General features: G+C 34.3%; 1 protein-coding gene across 8 annotated transcripts in view; it reads right to left on the bottom strand.

Moving 5' to 3' along the window:
• The window catches only part of LOC130676538 (homeobox protein homothorax), a 263375-nt gene that overhangs the window by 214434 nt on the left and 26525 nt on the right, over window positions 1–22416 (bottom strand). For all 8 annotated transcript variants that reach the window (XM_057482847.1, XM_057482842.1, XM_057482844.1 and 5 more), the window contains exons 4-6: window positions 21681–21731; window positions 12783–12833; window positions 8283–8471 (exon numbers count right to left, since the gene is read on the bottom strand). In XM_057482847.1, coding sequence (XP_057338830.1) covers window positions 8283–8471; window positions 12783–12833; window positions 21681–21731 — 291 coding nt within the window. The remainder of the gene's footprint in view (window positions 1–8282; window positions 8472–12782; window positions 12834–21680; window positions 21732–22416) is intronic.

Genomic DNA, 22416 nt, shown 5'->3' with positions numbered 1-22416 from the left:
TTCGCGGGGGTTTTATTATAAATATATATCTATATATATATATATATATATAATAATGTTTCAAGAAAATTTAACCTTCTTTCCGTTCTTCAGACACCCTTATATACCCGCTACACCGATATTACATTATGAAAATATACCACCCCAAGCCGACATTGCGGGTGCCAATGAAATTATGAAAAATAAGTCCTTCATATTTTTTTTATACTTATTTTTATTTCTGTACCCATTATTTATTAAATTTATAATAGTAAAATTATAATAATAAATTATTCTGTTGTCGAGTACTAATCGTTCATTGACCCTGTCCACTGTTTATATTTATATTTATATATTTTTGTCCAAATATTTAAGCTATATCTAAAACAAATATTATTCAAATGTTTGCTTAAGATTTTTTCACTGTCCTCATAATCGAAACCTTGTAGTTTATAACAGAACCTTATTATTTACCCATAGCCAAATAAAAAAAAAACACCTTTAACTATTTACATATATAAATAGAACACGGTACATATTTGCATGGGAAATAATAATTCCTGTTAAATAAAATTTAATTTGTAAAATAATTGATTATAAAAAAATTAATATGGATAATTTAAGATTTAAAAATTAAAATTAAAATCACGTCGCGAAAGCGTGGGAACCAGTACAAACGCGAGCAATATCGTAATGAAGAATAAATACTTGAACAAGTTTTGATGATTAATAGAGAAAATTATAGGTAATTTTGCACGGACGATAAAATAGTGATTTGATTATTTATGTAGACAAATAGACGGTAAAATATAAAAGACATATTGTGTACTCGTGAGCAATCTTAATGCCGCGGATTGTAGGTGTGTGATGTAGATGGCATATATATACGTACACAAAAATACACAAGTGCATATTGTACATATAAGGTACGTACTGTGTACAGCAAGTACATATATTTGTTTTGCGGCGGTAAAAGACACGTAATCGGTGGTTGAGACACGACGCACATTGGCGGTATTAAATACACAAATGGGCGGTCTTACATCGCGTAATATCGCTTCCTCCAATTGGCTGAGTCGTTACACTTATCGCGTTACTCAGTGAACTATGTGTAATGCAAACTGTAGACGAGTATGTGCTGTCGCGGCACCGCCGATAGTAGAGGTAAAAAAAATTTTTAATAAAAATATAAAATAAGCGTATTAGCGGCGTAGAGCCTATATGTACATTTAAGTTGATAAGTATGTGAAGAATAAATTATACCAATAATAGTATGCCCGTTACATTATTATCGTGTATATTTTAACTTTAAATATTCATCGAGAATAAGGATTACACTAGACTAGAATAGCTTGCTGACATATTAAATATGGTTTTATAAAGAAACTACCTCATGCTTACAGATAATTATTTATTTTTCCATTGACGTCGATGAAACGTACTTTTTTATACCGTATATGTGTGTGTGTGCATGTGTGGGTGAGAATATAGTCAGACTTTTAGGCGTTATATATTACATTTCAGGTGTTATAAGATATATACACATATATAGTAGTAAATGTTAACGAGTGAGACGGAGACAGGGCAAACCGCATTATTCGATTTATTAATACCATGTATAACACGCTGTTGATGTACACAACCAACCTATCCACGCTCATAGATAATTTATTATCCTGTCAGTAATGTCGCTCACACAATGACTGTCTTCTTGATTTTGTGACACAGCAATAATCGGACAGTCCGATCTGGACCAATGGAGTTTATTGTGTTGGCATTTACTCTCACGTGTGATTTTAACATTTAAAAGTGTACTTGCTATTTAGTATTTTATCTTTATTGATAACTCGAGAGGCTATAACACGTATTTTTGCAATACATTACATTAATGGCTATTACGCAAGTGTGTAAATATTAAAAGCAAATTTTTTATAGTGTAAATATATGAGGAGAGAGTGTGAGAAACACATGTGATAGCGAGTATTAATTTTAAAAATATATATTTATGGGCGCAGAGAGGGCTGAAATGTGGAAATAAAATTTAGGGGTTGCGTAGAAATAATATGAAAACAATTTAAAGGGGAGCGGCACGACAAGACTCCGAAACTCGGAGAGTTTTAAGAAAGTATGGGTAGAGTATATATACTTGTATGAAATACTTGGGCTGGTATATAAGCCGATGGGGGAGGAAAAGAGTGAGACTCGCGAGTATCGCCGTTGTTGAGGATGAAAGTGGCCCGGTAACAAGTTTTACTGCAGTTTTGCGGCTCGAAACTGCGAGCGCGTAACGGGCAGCAATTGAATTTAAATATTCAATTATGCGATGTGTAAATGAAATAGAAGTCCTATGCAAATGGCTACACGCTAAGGGTTGTTGCAAATTTAAAGGGTTAAATATTTATTAGACGAGGGTTAACCGAGATTTATGGACGGAGGTTGCTCTCTATACATGCCGCACTACCGCGGCCGGCTCTGCGACGTCCGTAGAAAAAAATAAAAAAGTAACACGATCGTACTCCAAAAGGTGCTCAGCTCACCTAGGGCGAGCTCTGGCACAGTACCTTCGGAATCACACGCGAATCGCTAATCCAGATTTTATTCGGCAACAAAGGAAGCGGCCAGTGAAATAAGTGCAATTTAAAGTCACACACATCACGGAATCCAACGAACCGATTTCACTTAAAATTGTAAGCATCCAAGTCTCCCTTAAATTATTTAATAGACGAGTCGATTTATACCATCCACTTATCCGATCTTCATTATTTATTAACTTATTTACATACTAACTTAGAAATAAACTTAAAAATTATTTATATATTTTTTATACTCGCATTACTAATAACACAAAAAAATCCATACATACATATTTTATTTATTCACTCTGTAGTTTAAAAATGACAAATGACTTTTAGGTTTAATTAAAAACATAAAGTAATAAATAATAAAAGTATCAGATCACGGACTCTTATGTTAATTAGTAATGCGATTTGGTGGTATATTTGTATAAATATTGCATGCCAACAGGATATATGAATAAGGAAACGTTATTATAACGATGAGAGTGCGGTCGATTGTCAAAATAAAATAAATAGTCATGATTATTTTTTTTTAACTCAACAAGGCTAACATTTATTTATATATAATAATGAAAATACGTTGATTGAGACAATAGTTTAAACATTATTTGTTATTTATTATTATTATTGTTATTATTATCGGTAATATATTATATCACTATGATTCTAGTCGTATACAATGTCCGAGTGAGTTATTTTCCACATAATTTTTATTATTAATTATTATAATAACTTTTTTTTTTTAAATCTTGATCTTATTTACGGCTAAAATTCAAAGTATACAACACACACACATTTACAATTCTCACGCTTATACTTCCCGTTTTATATTATGTATGTATACGCTCGCACACTCAGTTTATTAGAATAATAATGACAATGTTTGATATCCGCATATCCATTATTAACCGATTCATCATGTCCAATTTAGTAATAATAATTAATAATCAATTAATTCATTATAATAATTAATAATTATAATAATCTCTTCTTAATCATCTTCTTCATTATTATTATTATTATAATTATAATTATTATTCGATCGTATAATATATGAGCCATTAATTATCGTTATTATAATAATAAATCACTTATTTTATTTTTAATTATTATTATTATTAAACATTATAACAAATTATCCAAACAATATTTCCATATATGAAACAAGAAAAAATAACGTAACTAAATATGACAACAAATGCATTCGATAATCGTGAATTAAAAATTTATTACGTCTTTTTGTGGTGACATTCATAAAATTCTTGTTAAAATATTTTTTTTTAAATTAGATAATTTTTTTGTCGTTTAATTTTGTTGTAATAAAAATTAAAAAAAAAATATTTTCACAAGGATTTTATAATTACGCAACCAGTATTTGATGTCTCGAAAAATATTAAAATTAAAAAAAAATATTATCATTTTTTAATTGAATATTTTAAAAGAAAAAATAATAACAAATATCACGGAATTCAGTAATCGCATTATTCAGTGAGTAATTTATTAAAATAAAATAAATCAAATTTTTTCAGAAATTTTTTATTTATTTTTAAAATCATGAAATCAAAAAAATTTTATATATTCCTGGATAAGAGCGTAAAAAATTTTATTAATTTTATTTTAATATAAAAGACTCATTTCCTATTCACTCATTTTTTTAAATTATATGAATGTAAGTAATTAATATAATAAATGCATTTAAACAACGTATTTACGTTATTAAAGCGAGTGAAAAGGTCAAACAATGCGCGAGACGAGCGAACGAATAAAAAAATTGTTTTCAAAGTGATAATTGCGGTTACTATTATTTTTAAGATAAAAAAAAACGAAGTTTTATACAAAAAATTTGTACGTGTATCACTGATTGCATTAATCATTAAACGTTCTCTCGTCTGTAGATATCGTCATATATAATTTTAATTAAGTACACAGTCTTGGCAATGATGCCCACTGCAACCTATGGCACTAAGTATTCACGTTTTTTTTTTATTTTCCATTTTTTTATCGTCGCTGCGGGCTGATTTCATTTATCTTCAGTTCTTTACGTAATTCATGCGTTAATAGAATGTAATTAATTGAGTGGAAAAAAAAATATAAAAAAAAATAAATTCACAAATTTATTGAAAAAAATTTAATATCCAAATTCCGGTGATACAAATTACATCTTTTGAATACATAAAAATTTGTTTCAATATAAAGTGAACTAGGATTGATTTCGGTGACGGTTTAATGCTCCATATCACTTGATGGATCATCCTGAATTTTCGAAATTGGTGATTTAGTGACTTCTCCGGAAATCACTAATGTCCTCAGTGACTCCGTGGTTTTGTTTATAAATTCGATGATTCGGTTAAATAACTACAATAATAATTATTTATAAATAATATAATTTTGTTCGATATTATATATAAAATTAAACAACAAACCGAGATAAATCTCGGCCCTAGGATCAGCACTCGTAACTAGGGTTCCAGCCAACAGGGGCCCAAGATTCACCACCCATAATTAACACCGTACTTGATCCAAGCATCGACTCGTAGAACTCAAGACGTTAATGGGGATCCATCTTTCATCGAGTTTACATTTATTATAATTTAAATATACACGTAAAAAAAAATAATCACTTGAAAAAAAAAAAGAAAAGAAAAAAATATATAATAATAAAAATATTTAGTAAAATTTCTCGACACAAGTGAATCCCCACTGCTGCTCCATGATACCCCGAATGCATATCCTGCACCCCATTTATTATTATTTTTTAAATAAATCCTTCATATATATGTTTGGACATCAGATACATGCTTTTATCCTCAGAAAATTTTTTTCCAAACATCACATGTGAAAATACAAGTACTTTCACATATATTATTTGATTTGTAATTTGTCATGTAGTTTAAAAAATTTACGTGTCAATGTGTGTAAATGTTAATTTAATAATGTAATTAAAATATTGCAGTAGTATCGTATGTTATGAAATAATTTAAAAAATAAATAAATAACAATGGTAATTTATTCGGGGGTGCAGGTTTATATTTCATTTAATATATTAATTATTTTTTATTGAACCACGGGGCACCACAGGTTGGCAGCATCACAATATATATGTATATATACTTTATATTTATATTTTTCATTCTACAAGTCAAGGGGCTCAAGTACGGGGGCTGGGGGGTGGATCTCGCGCGCCCTGCCGGCCAGGACTTGTACCTCACACAACTCCCTAGTTACGAGTACCGAGACCTAGTAATTAACATTTATGGATACGCAGTATTTATCGGCCGCATTTTAACAATTATTTATTTATCAATTATAATACAATTTCGCTTTCACAATTCACTCTTATTTAAATATCATAAATATATACAAAGTCAAGAATTCAAAATGCGCTGTCATTTTAATTACGATAATAATAATTGTAATTATGCTAATTTTTTAAAAATAATCATATTAATATTTATATATATAGATATATTTATAAATCATTTTGATTATTCTCCTGATTCATTCATTCACATGTCTAGTAAAACATGTGGAGCTTCAAGATACATACGTATGTGAATACAAATGAACTTTTCCATACTTAATGCACAAAATACGATTGGTAACGCTAATCACTTAATAATTTAAATAAGTCTACTAAAAACAATTAGTTTAAAAATTATCCTTTATCTCTTTTTCATACTTAATATATTTATTAATAGATATTTATATTTATATTTATTTATATATTTTGTTATATTTATATTGAGTCTCATTTATTTAAAAATAGACAAACTTTTTTGACGTGTCCTTAAGCCTATTACGTATATTTCCTGATCACGATAAGCTGAAAATCGTCTTTGGTATTTAATGTATTTAATGTTAACGTTAATGAGAAATTTAATAAAAAATAATCTTAATAAAATTAATAAATTTGTCACGTGAAATTTAATAATTAAAACTACCAGACGATTTATACAGCGATTCATATTTAAAAGCGTCTCTTGTTGAGCTGAACGTCAGCGTTGCAATTAAAATACATCATCGACTCACAACATCATGTACCCGTGTGTACATTGCAACGGAATGTGGTATATACATATATAAATATATATATACATGCATATGTATATATATTTATTTATAATGTCTACCTTTATGCCTCTAGGTCTCCAAACACATGTTTTTAATCATCATATTTTTAAATATATTTTTTTTTAATATCAATCGACTCGCCACTCATTTAACTCATCATATATTCCCGCCAACGATAAGTAAAAAAAAATTAATAGTGATAATAATTAATAATTAATGATATCAATAAGCAAATCGACTCGTGTAATAAATAATCGAGTAACGAGAATTTTTAACATTAGTAAATAATAAAAAGTTATTAATAACATATCAATAAACTTTAACAATCTAGAATATAATAATTAAGTAATTATTAATTAATGTAACCAAGAGATCCGTTAACAATAAAAATATTCATTAATATTATGGTGATAAAAATAATATTAATGATAAAAATAAATTGAAAACAAAGTCAAAGTCTATAAGAAACAAACTCGTTACTCGATTTATATATAATATATATTTATATTTAGTATACTAATTTAATATACTCCCATAAAAGAAAGACTCGGTGCTTCCTACGCGTTTTCCGAAGCATACTTCTTATAATTTTATAAATATTTAAATAATTAGTTTTGAAAATCCCGCCGACGCCTCATCCTCAACTACCACCCTGTCAACAACGCGGCGCAACGACGTACCGCCCCATGCCGATTATTATATTATAATAATTATAATTACAATAATATAGTAATATATTATAATAATAATATTAATGATGATAATAATAATCATGATAATAATAATAATAATAAAATAATCAAAAGATATATAATGAATAATCTCATTCCATGCCGTGACTACCTTTCAGCTGTTGAGCAAGACAAGAATAATGACCAGTTGTTGTTGATGTTGTTGTTGTTGTTTATTTTTAAAAATAGTGTCAAGTATTAAGAGACAGGATCTAAGCGCAGAATGCAATACGGCAGTGAGCAGATACACTAAGGGATTATTGGGAGGAAAAGGATTTTTTTTTGTTTTTTAGGAAGGAGTTGATTGCACTGGAGACAAATAAAAATGATGTGTGATAAGACGAGAAAGGATATTTTTTTTTTCTGAATGACAGGATGAAGCAAGACTGTTTAGAAAGAGAGAAAGAGCGTGAATGGATGAAGAAAGGAGAGAAAGACACCCGCGAGACGTCAAAGTAGACATGTAGACATGATTAAAAAAAAATAAAAAAAAATAAAAACTGTTAGATTGAAAGGAAGATCGTGTAATTATAATAATGAGATATTAGATGTTATAAATTATCTATTACGAACACGGATAAACGGTCGAAGTGATGCTGTGGTAGGCGGCGAGGGCGGCGTGCGCGTGCGCGTGCGCAGGGGGCGCGGAGGCGGCGTGCGGCGAGGTGGCCATCGCGGAGGCCGCCGCGGCTGCCATCATCATCTGTTGGTGCGAACGCTTTAGGGAGTTGGGAGTTGTGGCGGCGCTACTTGGGGTAGTGGTGTTATTGTTGTTCGAATGCTGCGACGGGTGATTTTGGCTTTGGTTTTGGCTCAATTGCAAGGGGGTGGTACTGCCGATGGCATGGTGATGGTGGTTGTGATGGTGGTGGGGGGTGATCGCGTCGTGCGGATAATAAGATGTTGACGATGGTGAGGTACTCACAACGTCTGGTGTACTGGCACCGTCTGTGTGGCTTGTGCTGTCTGCTGTACTTCTTGGTCCACCGTCCAGACCGTTACCCAGTTCTGGTGGCTTCGAACTCTCTCGGTCGTCGATCACCAAATCAATTGGCATTTTACCCTTCAGACAGCTTATATACCGGTGGCAGAAGTTGTCGCAGAGCTCGTGTACCTGGAAACAAAAAAAACACATTGATCAGCGAACTATTTTCATCATATTTTTACGAGCATATGCATGTAGGGATAAATATTTCCGCGCAAATTGAGGTATGATCCAACCAAGAGGGGAATAAAATCCAACCAAAGAAGGATAAGAAGAAGAGCAACTAACAGCAGGAGCAGAGGCTTGACCGGTGTCCAGCCGAGCATAATGCTATGTATGCAAATGAGCACCGGCAGAACCTATAGAGTATACCCCCGGACTTAAGCGTCGTCTTCTCGACCCGCCTTCGTCCCTTCAGCGTCCATCCACCAGCTCAAGCCGCTCGATTGAGGCTTAGAAATAAATTTATTGCATAAAGGGAAAAAATTATGAAAATAAAAAAAATGGTTATCTTGTTATATGTAAATTGGCTAAAGTCGATTGAGCCGCATTATATATATGATATGCCGCCGCTTGGCATACACTCGTCGATGCTCGATTGTTGTCCCATATGCAACTGTATTTATAGGATGTAGATATGTATAAATGTATGTATGAATGTATATAGGCACATGTATATTATTTATCCGCTACCTATAATAATACGCGGTGGTCATTTACGACGCCATTCTTATTAGGCAAGTATTATGTATAATAGAGGTAGTCGGCCATCTTGTCTAAGACTTGCTAGCTAGACTGCCAATGAAAAGTTTGCATTTAATATTCACTGTCTGTGGCCTCTGGAACAATACGCGCTTTTAATGCGTAAGGACCTTCGTTTTGCAGACAAGTCTATCTCTCATGTCCTAGATAAATTTTTTACTATTCTACTTTATTGCGTGGCTTCGAGTTCTATAGATTTTGAATTATTATGATCGTCATTGTTGGTTTTGATATCTTGTAAATTTGAAGGACAGAACTTTCTTTGAAGCAGGTAACGTGAGATGAGATGACTCTCTACTCAAGATGAATTGGCTGTAAGAGAGCTAACGAGAAACTAAAGTGAAGAAAGAGAGTAGAAAGTGTGTGTATATATATAAAAGAAGGAACCGAAGGACAACGACTGACTATAAGGTAGGACTGGTTAGAATTTGATCCACCGAGTGACTTTAACCGGCTGGCAATATTCAAACTAAAAAATAACGAGTCCTGATTACTGATAGATGAGAAGATTTTGCCTGTGGATATGTACACTTTTAACATTTTTTTTTTTTTTCGTAATGTGTCTAAAGCATATATTCAATTTAACACGGTGTCTTTGAGTGTGTACCGAAGGAAAAAGATACTGATGACGTGTTGTATCTCTTCTCTTATATGAACTACTTGACGTCATTCAATACTCGCGACTAGCAGTATACGATGATGATCATCATCTCGACCTTGCGACACACGATCCGGATCCTCTATGCACCACTCAGAGATACTCTGTTACATACCCTCGTGCAAACATGCTCAATGGCTTCTGGACAAGTTGAGCCCGGCTGGCTATAACCTGGTACAGTATAAAGATCAACGTATATGGATACACGATATCTTTTACTAGAAATAAATCACCAAGAAAATTGCTGTCGTGCATGCAGAGCCGTTTAAAATGCTTAAATTTTTAAAAATAAACTCAAGTCTTCTCAAGAAAATCCTTTGATAAAAGGTTGTTTTTTTTAAACCAAACAAAAATATTGAGGATTGGAATAAAAAATAGTCTGACTGATAAATTAAAAGAATAAAAAATTCAAACATTGTTGTACAAATTTACTGGTCACGGTTGATTTTCCAGGAGATCGAGTTGCCGTGACGCATGCATTTGAACAGTAAACCGCAAAATTGCAGAGGAGACTTAGCATCAAAAACCGGTTTGTTTGCATCGCGGAACTGACCGAGAGAAGGAAGTGTATACATATAAATATATATATATATACTTTAAGTAAAGTAAAGTAGAGCCTCTCAAGTCTTAAGTCTTCAGCAAGAATATCTTTCTCTTGCTTTCTCTGCACTAAGATTCAAAACAAGTCTGTGTCTGTCTTTGAGTACAAGGTACAACGTAACCAACCGAGCAATTGAAATGGTCTAAAAGTATACATACATATATAGATATGCATATAAAAGCCTGAAGCAGTGACGAGGCGTTGTACAGCAGGGCGGTCACGGCCCAACCCAGGGAATTTAAAGTCAGCTTGCACGGTCTGCAAAGTCGAGTACAAAATAAGCAGGAGCAGGAGCAGTAACACAGCAGTGGCAGTTCTCTTGCTATCCAACGACGTCGCTGGAGCGCGTCGACGTGGCCGGCGCTCCCCTTGGTTAGTACCGGTCAAATGTAATTATGCTAATATACTATTGGCTCGGGAAAAAAATGTTTAACGCAAAAGGGGAGATAGGCACGTACCGCAGGCTATCGCAAATCCCGATTGGTCCTTATTTTTTATGCTATACACATACGCCAGTGCTCCTCTGACTCTTTCCAGACTCGGGTATCCATGGAATCCTTAGATCACGCGTCCTCGCATTCTCCCAGCCTCATTGGTTACTTTTAATCCTTCGACACACACCTAGATGCTGCTCCTGTGTTGCACTGATAGATATATTGAACAACGACCAACTTAATCGCTGGAGAACCCAGGATAAATAGAGATTCCTTATTGGACTGTACTTCAATTTAAATTTGAGTTGTTTAGTTTTTTTTGTCATCAGCGGGGAACTGCTTGTATTTGTCCTGAGTCATGACGACAAATGACTTGAACGGTTGGATTTTATTTGAACGACGAATAGATTAAATGAGAAAGTACGTGGATACAAACAGTGATTGCGAAAAGTTGGAAAACGTGGGAACGTTAAACTTTTAATGCTAAAAGTCTATAAAGATAATCGGTAATCACCCGATATTATTACCCATTTATTTATGTATATATAATATATATAAATAGCTGGAGATTTTTAAAAATGGTTTGTGAAATATGGGCAATTCAATGGTAAAGTTAAAGCCAAACCCAACCCATAGATTCGTCGCCATCAATGGCCCTCACTGTCAGGCTGGATGTCGATCGGTTGGTTGGCTGGTCGGCTCGCTGGTTGAAAGAGAACGAATAGAGAGAATTTAGCCGCGGGTATCAGCAGCAGTTTATAACATAATCACCGTGAATGAGGAAAATTGGTATGAAATTGCCTGATAAAACCGGGCTGACCAGTAGCTCTGTCTCTCTTGGATCCCCGCATTGGCTTTGTGAGCCTTATATATCCTTATTTTCGTGGTGCGCTCTCAATATTATCGATTATTATTATTATAATTATTATTATTATTGTACTCTTGTATGCCAGTGAAAGAGTAGAGGCTTTCGCTATTTTCGATGGAAATACGATAGATGCTCGCTGTTCGATATCGTGCATAATTTATAATAAAATAACAATCCATAAAAGATAATCAAGTGAATAATGGATTTTTGTCAAGTAAAAAATTATGTAGAACCAGAAAAATGTGCGCGTTATTTTAAAAAATTTATTAGCGAAACAACTTGTCAATCATTGCCCTCAATTCCGCGGTCATATGACGGTTGTCTTAAGATTCGTAGAAGTTAATACACTTTTTATGTATTTAGTCTGAGAAAATAATGAAAAATGTTGAATGTTTGCTACGAGACACGAAACGAAAGGAGAGTTTACTGGAGACGCGAATCAAAATTGCAGTCAAGAGGTAATTTTAGTTCTTTGCCGAGCATTGGACAGCTAAATCACGCCACTTAAAGCGAAAGACTCCAAAGTAGCCTACAGTTAGCTATGAAATCCAGGATCTAACAACAACTTCTCAATCTTACGAGCTTTCACTGCTATTACGGAAAATAGCTTCTACTAGTTTTCTCATGAGCTGCCCGTCATGACAGATGGTACACTGACTATCCCAGGTGTTAAACTCACGAGGGCGATATTCTCTCCTCTTTATTCTCTATAAAACCGACCAACATATATGACCAAATATAATCACAAACATCCAGACTATGCGTCACTACTTCCTATACCCAATTCATAAGAAATAAAAATTCCATGATGATGGTTATGGCAAATAAACGTTTAACGTATGTCTAACATACATATTAGCCGAGATTGCAGGTACAGTTTGCACTAGAGGTGGTAGTCTAACCTCTTGAGGATAAATTTACGATCAGTTGAAAATTAACGAGCCACTTGAATCGCTCTTGAATCACCGTATCAAAATCCCATTGTTATTACTAACACTAACACTAACACTAACACTCCCACTACATATAACTCTGATGATAATAATATTTTTTAATATCGCGAGACGTACTTATTATTTCCAAAATCATTGAGTGTAACGACAAATTCAAAACTTACCTTTTCAAGCTCAAGGAGGTGAAACCGGAGGACTTGGATCGCTTGAACCATCTACAAAACAAAAACAAAAACATGGTTATAATTATTATTATACATATTATTCATGAATAAAATTAATAATGAATTCAGATGAGGACTAACAATTATACACAATGGTTTTTTAAGAGAAGGAAGAAACCAGAGAGAATATATATAAAAATCTATAGACGTTTTTATTGTGTATACAATACGCACAATTTTTTTTTGCCACATCTCTTTCTCTTTCTCAAAAGAAGGACTTGTGCTGCTGTTATAGTTGCCTCGTTTTTTTGTTCATTTTTAACCTCGCAAATATGACGCTGCCGCCGATTTATTTCTTTTCGCGGCGTTAATTGACTTCGCATCCGCGCCGGAAAGAACGAACGGAATGCCCGATACGGTTCCATGACTTGGGTTCTGATGCTCTTCTGCTACCAAACGGAACAAAGACACCGCGTAAAGCTTCACACACACACACATACACACATATGTACACACCCATCTATATATACCGGTACATACAACAGCAAAACCATAGTTGTTTTCTTATTATATATATTTTCTCTCTTAAAAAGAGAGTACACTTGTACTGGCGTATCGTTCACCAAGAAATAACTTGCATAATTTTCCAACTCCCCGTGACGTTTAATGCGCCATGGCATAAGTCGACAAGATTCACCCTTTGCTTAATAACCAACCGGTCTTTATGCTTCTGCACTCCACTCTCTCATTATCTATCTTCCTATACATTCTCTATTTTATCTACACACACATCCATACACTAAGTACATCAGTACGTTCATGAGCGTTCTCTTTTCTTCGTCAGCCAATCCCGATCTTCAATTAGATGCCGGTTATCTTAATTATCAATTAGCAAACTCACATTTGTATATATTTTATCAATTTATTCTACAATAATGTCTCTCGCACGCATGCATATATATTCACAGCAGCGCATCCACTTGATGCAGTTAGTTATATTAAATATATATGTTATTGCCATGTATATTTTATTATCAAGAGGCCTATAAAGACTGATATGCCACTTGATCAACACGATTGCCTAATTTAAAAACAACTTGTACGTATTTGCCACCCGCGAAGACTTTGATGTATGCTTCATTTTTTTTTTGCATCTAATAATATCACATGTGTTTTAATAAATAAATATAAATATCTCCATGAAGAACTTAACAGTGTTTCGTTATTCATTAAAATATATTTATATATTTGTAGATCAAAAGCGTTGGGGTCCGCGGAGGCGCGAATCAGGCGTTGGGATTCGCTCAGTGTAAGAAATGATTTGATGCACCGGGTAAAGATCGGCAGTGCAGCTACAGAGTACAATGTCTTCACTGTATTCTTGGGGGCGTATTGAATTTCGTATGAATATGTATATAGATATATATACTAAATATGCATATGTAGATATGCATATAGAAAATCATGTATATTTATTAATATATGTGGATGTTATACGTGTAGAGTATGTGGATGTGTGTATCGAAAGTATGTGAATCGTGAACAGAAGGCGCCCGGGCGTAATCGAGAGGTTTTGCCACGATCGGTCATCACGTGATATTAATTAACTGAAGATGTGAAGAAGGGAGAATATAAAAAGATAAAAATTAAGATGGTGTTATTTATAAGGCCTACCAGTCACGCTGAGCGAATATTTTTGTTGACGTGTAAGCTAAAGAATGTGTCATGTTTCTTGTCAATTTGTTATTTTATTTTATATCATATTTATTCTCATTATTTTTTGTCCAGTTGTTGTATTGATCTATAGAGTTGTTGTGTTTTAATAAAAATGTTATATACGGGTGTTAGAATGTCATTAAATCGAGTAGTCTATTGTAACATCACACACGTCGATTTGATCGTTAATTACATGATTACTGAGATGTGTGGCAATTAATGAAAGGTAAAACGATGTCTGGTGTGTTGAGCCTTTTATTTTATATTTTATTTATGTTTGTACGTTAACACGTTCAGTTACTTGATCTGAGGCAACAGATGAACTTCTAAACATATATACATAGATCCTAGTGAGTGTGTGTGAGTGTGTAACTATTAAGTGCATCATCGTGAATGTCACCGTACGATTTCCAGCCACTTGAAAATCTACGACGTCGTAAATCTATCTCCGTGTAAGTCTCGCGGATCAATAGTAGTAACTAGCACTAATAGACGATAGGAAATATATTTATTTCTTAGAGAGCTCTAATAGCTGAATGAAAAATGAATAAAAAAAGTTGAGCGGACGCTCAGAAAAAGGATAAAAAAAAATGTCGCGTTGTATTATTTAATGTGTTATTGATTCAGTAACAAACATCGACAGATGGATGTATAGATTTATATATTTGTATGACGATGGGGGCAAAAAACTACTCAAATCGATTGAAGATGGAATAAAGCAATTTGCCAATCTTACGACTACAGCGACGTCAGTCGCAAATTATTGTATCGCTATCGCTATTCACTCTTTTACTCTCTTGCATTATTTAAAGTCTCCACTGTCTCGTATATTTCTTAATCAATTTATCTTTCTCTTGGTTGCCGAGTGCACGGACACAAGTATGTAATAACTATTATAGTAGTTGTAGTAGTATAAGAGTAATATAATCATTAACGAGCTTCCTCAGAGTGTCGATTCGGCTTTAAATATCGCGCAATAAATTCGCACATCGCGTGTGCCTTATACTATAAATGAGATGTTTTAATTTTTATTTAAACGCCAGAGACCGATTTCTACTGTTATGTACCCTCACTACTTACTTGTATATATATATTTATATACAACCGATGAAAATACGTGTACAAGAGAGAGAGTGTGTGGGTGAGTGAGTGAATTAATGAGAGAGAAAGAGACGTGCGAAAGTTTATGTGCCTCAGCCGGTTATTATACGATCGGCTGAAAAGGTCGTTCGTGGCCGCGCGAGATAGACGCGTCGCTTAATGAATGAACGTTAATTGTATCAATTATCAATGAGGAAGAGACAGTAGAGAGAGTGCTGGCTGGCTGGCGCGAATCACCACGACCACTATTCCCTTATCGATGAACGCTGATTTACGACTTGCCTTGTCCTCGTCGCTTTATTATTTCACATAAATATAAAGCTATATCTATATAAAATATTTACATTCTTAGCGACTATAAACATATTACTACACAGTCTTTGCCTGGAAAATAATGATTATTTTCAATGCTAGGCAGTAAAGCGACGAGAAATTTTCTGCAATGCAGGTACCGGCATGTGGATTTAATTTGTATTCTATTATTATTTTAAATATTTAATACTCTTGTGCTAAAGCGAAATTGGGGAATGCTGAAGGAGAAAGCCACACACGCCACATGAGGTCATTTGTACGGGCCATCAAACGCCGGGTTTAAGCAGTGTGTCTTAATAGCCAGAGATTTATAGTCCCAAAGTCTTCTCGCGTTGTGACTAGGTGCATCATCTTGAGCTGGGAGTCAGGGTTTTAAAAATAATAAAAAGCTCGAGGAAAGAGAGAAAAGAGGAAGCATCTTCGCGCCTATTATACGGGGCCACGAAGAGTGAGTGCAGAGAATGAAGGTTTAAAAAGAAATGACAAAATAAAAGTAAAAAAATAGACGACGCTGATGAAGCACGAGGCAGAGGGCATGTGTGTAATATGTGTAGTGTGATGTGTGTATATGCGTGCGGGACTTTACTGCACCTGCATTTTTGTGAATATTTTTGGCGACATTAACGTCTTAACGAGGGCTATAACAAGCCCAAAAGGAGGAGTATCATGTGCAAGTCGTTTTCTACTACATCTCTTCTTCTTTCGTTTCCTTGGGTTTCTTTTTTACGCATGGTTGCACTTTGCAGCACCGACTTACACATGGATGTGTATATTTGAACCAAGAGTTTGTGGAGTTTAAAGTTATGTCTGATGGAAGAGCAGAGCCACTAAAAGCGTCTGAGTTTGAAATTATAACCGAGGTGAGGACCACCCTTTATTCCTACACTCCTGGGGGACTCGTTGATTCCTCATCTACCTCCACTCATTAGCTCATATGTATGTATGTATGTATTATGTCTCTTTTATTTCTGACGATGCCAATGGCAAATGAGAGAAATAAACGAGTTTAAAAGACACTGCAGACGTCTCATCTTATAATACACATATAGCAGTCTAGCATCAGCATCAGCAGCGACGACGACGGTGGACGAGACGTTAATTTTTGCGCCGAGACGAATCTCATACAGCTTTTTTCCTGGTCAAGAGGCGACCGAAGGACGAATCCTGGCGCGAGGACCACCCGAGTTGTCGTTCGACATGTCCATCGCGCTCTTTCATCGATCTCACTCTCATCAGCTTGCTGGCTCATCCTCATATATCCCTCGGACCCTTTTACCATGACACTGAAACTCATCCAAGATACATACACTTGGTGAAAACCGATTGTGTTGCCCATTGGATCCATATCCACGTCATCTTTTATATCCATACATACACATATATATGTACGGATATATATTGATGTACGGCCATGCGTGTATACTCATCTCATGAATATCCTTGAGTGTGAGGATACAGTTACAAGTTACTGTGACTCTCTCTATCAGTTACAAAATTTTTTTTATCCTCTGGTATCCCGTGACCGTGTACACAGAGAGACAGAGGAGTAGAGTAAATGGAGAGAGAAGTAGTCAAGAGTGAAAAAAAAGGTCTGGATGAAGAGACGTCAACAGATTTATGAGACAGTCAGAGGTCAATTATCGAAATTGATATGTCCCTAGAAATTTAACGAGGAGCATCTGAGATATGTTTTGAATGGGTACACAGAATTCCAGACCTGGGCTTCATCATCCTCAGCATCAGCATCAGCATCATCATCATGATAATGATAATTATAATTATTATGACAATTAATAATCTGACGGCGCAAGAAAAATTCCAAGCAACACGAAGAATATGATGATATGACGGACATCCTCAGCTGCAATTATTTTTAATACCTAAGACCGACAATTAGCATCTCATTGGCTCATTTCTCGCGTATGCTAATAGGAATCTTATTTAAGACGAGTATGCGTGCCTAACCCTTGGTGCTTCTTATTATTTTTATTTATTTTAGTTCAACTCTTATTTTACCACTATCACAGTCTCTCTTCAACTCGCTCGGACCGTCTTGCTGGGCAGCAGGCTGCTCATCGAAGGCTCTTGTGTGTGCGCCAGTATCGTTTTGCTCTTTTCTGGTCGCGACCGCTGGCTTCCCTCGTTTCGTTTACGACGTCGCTGGACGGATGAAAAGACCAAGAAGAAGAGGACTAACTTATGGTACAAGTGAGAGCCCACAAATATTTATACGTAAGAGAAAGAAGCTGAAGAGGAAGAAGAAGAAGAAGAAGAATAAAAAGTAAGACGACTTGGTTTATACGCCCACCTCGAGTGTCGCCTCGAGTACCATCCTCGTGAGGCCACAGACCCTGGCATCGTCTGTTACAGCTTATACTTAAAACCACACTACACTAGTAGAAAGTTAGCTTTGATGTGTGATTGAATAGTAGTCGAGTATAAACAATTTCAATGTTATGTTCACTTGTTTGTAAGTTTAACATTTTATTTTAGTTAAACTGTTTTTTTTCGTTTGTTAAAACTTGAATACATTATTGTCGACATCAACAACGAGTCATCCAACGTGATCTGGTTGTCACGACGTTGTTCGCGACGACACCGACGACACCATATTGGTCTCAAACTCATGCGTCATTTGTTACAAAAAATAAATTAAAAAAAAAAAGGGAGAGAGGGGGGAACAGAAGAGGTGGTAATGTTGGAGATGAAGCTAATATAGAGTAGTTTGTATGACTTGTATTGGTGAGTGCCCGTAAAAGAATCCAGCAATTCAACTGGCACATACTGTAATGGCATTTCCGAATAGGATCAGTTGGCAGACGGAGAAGCAATCTACTTGCCGGTAGACTTTTCCATTCTGCGAAATAATAGTGCAAAAACGTTATTCTCTTATTCTTCTTGGTCTTGTTCGATCGGCGTCACACTCAGTGGCACATGAGAGAAATGGACAAGGCCGATGTCAGGGAGCGAAAGAGAGAGGATTGAGAAAAAGAGAGCACAGGGGTCATATACCAAGAAGAAAATGAGCAGATGGAGGATGAAAAGGTGTGCTGGTGGTACTCGGTGGGTATACTGAGCTGAAGAATACTCAGATGGCAAAAAAAGCTCAAATGCGTCTACGTGCCTCCTCTTCCTTCTTTTAACGATAGAGAAACTCATTGCAAGCAGATTGCGATTTGCCACGGAGCTAATGAAACCAACCACCGGTATACATCTACACTTTTAAAAAAGTACTTTAGGTCCATTTAAAAAACATTAGCTTTGAAAATTCGTCAGCAGCGAAATTTTAACGACTGGGAATTTATTCTTCATTATATTTTTACTAACATTCTCAGCAGATGTCTCAATATCTCATTAAAATTGACAATAAAACTCTTTTTATCTTACATTTATTCATTTATTTATTTCATACGCCTCCGTATAATTATTTAACTTTATAAATTAAATGTTAATTCATACGATTATTTATTTATTAGGCAATAAGTGTTTTATAATTGAAAAAAACTGCTTCAACTATGTCTAAAATTTGTCGCAATATTGTGTCACGACGGTCATTAAAATTAAATAATAATTTACTGCGGCAAATAAAAGTATGTTTTTAAGTAGTCGTAAAAATGTTTTTTATTTATCATAATGTATCTGTGGGTTTTCGAATTTACCGGCTGATAAGTATTCTACTCTAACAGTCCTATCAATTTATTCATCATCATATATTTATAATGAATGCAATTAAAAATCTACATATACGTACGAATATATCTATATATATCTGGGTATTTAATGTCCCGATATCAGGACATAAGTGTCCAGTTATTGATACTTTTACTTGACATGTTTCTCTCTGTCCAAACAGTTTACTTTATCTCGAATCATTAAAAAAAACTTGCAGATTCCATCTTCTTCTTCTCTATATAAACAAACGCGACACACTCAGCTCACTTCTCTCCTCTTTACAATTTAGATGGAATCTGTTTTTCCTTAGACGTGCCAGTGCCATCACCAACACTCATCTCGGGCACATTACTTATATGTATATATATATATGTTGCACAGTACAAATGCATTATGTTAAATATATACAGCAGAATATAAGTAAGACACTGGCAAATCGCATAATATTTATATTCTTTTTATTTAAAATTGTTTTACGTTTTTTGTATTTTTTAAATTATTATACATACATATATTTTATTTTATTTTATTTATTACATCTCCAACATTCTCATGTGTCCCAAGCAGCTGCTGACAGTCGTGACACACGAAAGATTATCTCACGTGGGCGACACACAAGTCCAGACTCATCGGTTCCTCTATCATCTTACAAAAGTTTTACCGAACGAAAAAAAAAAAAAAAAAAAACATTTTAAAACGTGATGAAATGTTTTTTTTTTCTTCTCAATACTAACGAGATCCTTTGTAACTATTTTCACGATAAGACAATGTATCTTTAGCTAAATCGTAATTCTTAAGAAAATGAAGCCAAGTAAGAGGGAGATGACGAAGTCAAAAATAAAATAAAAAAGTATAAGGACCTGTGGATATAAGTTAAGAGGCCCACTTCCCACGCGTTATCTTTTAGATCGAAACACTCAAGAAGATCTTTAAATATATTTATCCCTTGGTTCTTTGGTACTAAACTACTTTGTAGAGCGTACGGTAAAAGAATGGCCGCCGTAGTGCCAACTTGCCGTTGTATTAAATTCTATAGAACTACATGCCCATACTTTATTTCAAGAGAGGGAAAGTTAAAAGCTGCAGTGTACTTAAATATATTTAAAACCACTCCTATTTACTATAATTACTTAACCCACTCAAAACTCAACGTCTAATTATTTTTGTCATCATCTGAATGAAAAATTTTATAAGTCCTCACTGAGCGCAAAATTGTATTTTATTTACACGGAAAAAAATAAACTTTAAAAATTGGTGCTTGAAATTATAACCCGGAATCCGGGTGTCAATATGGGAAATTACAACATTCCAAATAATAAATTTTATAATACGTGTCGTCAATTTTCTAAGTATCAGTTACGATTTTTAAAGTTCAAATAGTAGTTTTTCTTGCACACGGAAAAAAGAGCGGTTGAAAAATTACAGTTTCTACAGTGACAAAGGCCTTCGGGGCAAAAATCTTCAAACATTAAAGCTTAGACTGTAATTTTAGAAATTTGTTGTTGTAATAAAATTAATACAATTTTAAACAGCAAATTTTACAGTTTAAAATGTAATCCTCTTCTAAAAAGTTGATGACCGGATGTCGTATCGTTTTACGTCACTTCTGTAGCTATTTTATTCAGTTGTCGATTGGTCGACTGATATAATGGCGGGATTTTTGAAAGAATGAAGGCGAGCGAAGCGAACATGTTATGTCTAGTTTTAGTAAAATAAATCTTTAAATCATTTTGAATCGAGTTTGAAACTGTAATATTTGTTATGCCTGGATAAGAAATGTAATTTTTACAGTTTCAGAGTCGCAGCGCTTTACTACTCGAAACTGTAATAAATACTCAGATATGAGCAATTTTTAAACCGCTCTTTTTTCCGTGCATAGACAATAAATTTTTATACTTTCCCTGTAATTATTCACGTTTTAATCATAAATGAAAAAATTAATATTTAGAATGATAATATTTACTGATCACTTTATCATTATATTACTTTTCGTTCTCAATTTATGTAGTAAATTTTTTTCCGTGTAACGTCTTAATCAAAAGAGGTCTGATGAAAATTGAAAATAAATTAAAAAATGAAAATATAAAAAAAACTTACCAGCGAATCCACCTCCGGGTCTGCAATGTAGTAAGGTTTCTCTTGTCTGATCTGAAACAAGCGCATACACAAAATCACATAAATACTTAAATAATTAGATCCACCGGTAATTACAGTATTAAGGGGGAGGGGGGTAGAAAGGACGATAATATCGCGGTAGTGCTTTAAGCGATTTCCCTCGCGTGCCTCCACTTAATTGGTGTTCCCCTCCGCCCAAGGATTTCGTACGTGCATAGATTGAGATTGAGTTTACGTATGTCTGTGTATGCTTGTGTGTAACTACTAGACAAGACTGAGATAGCCGTTTTATCGGGCGGAAATACGCCGGAAGAAAATCAAATCTAAGTGGAAATTAGTTGATACTGTCGATTAAATCGTATAAATTTTTTTAATTGATAATTAATTTAGGGCTTTTGAAGATAAGTTGAATAATGGCGTGTGCACGTGAGAGTTTAATATGTACATGGATTTATAAAAATGAAAACCAATAGCGTTACACAATATGTCAATTCTGAATGGAACTACTTCCCTCATCTTCAGAGTGTAGTGTATAGTAATGAAGGTGTCTCGTACCAAAGCCAGACAAAAATACTGTCAACTTGACCGTGAGACAAGTAAGAGAAGAGGAAAGAGTGTAGAGAATAATAAAAAGGAAGATAAAGAGAATGAGATATAGGTATAGTAGACGAAGGTATAAAAAGTATCGGTATCGGTATCGGTACAGGTATTGGTATTG

The sequence above is a fragment of the Microplitis mediator genome, chromosome 10 (genome assembly GCF_029852145.1).
Source record: "Microplitis mediator isolate UGA2020A chromosome 10, iyMicMedi2.1, whole genome shotgun sequence".
Lineage (NCBI taxonomy): Eukaryota > Metazoa > Arthropoda > Insecta > Hymenoptera > Braconidae > Microplitis > Microplitis mediator.
Note: the sequence above shows the minus strand (reverse complement) of the source record. Positions and strands in the feature narration are given on the sequence as shown.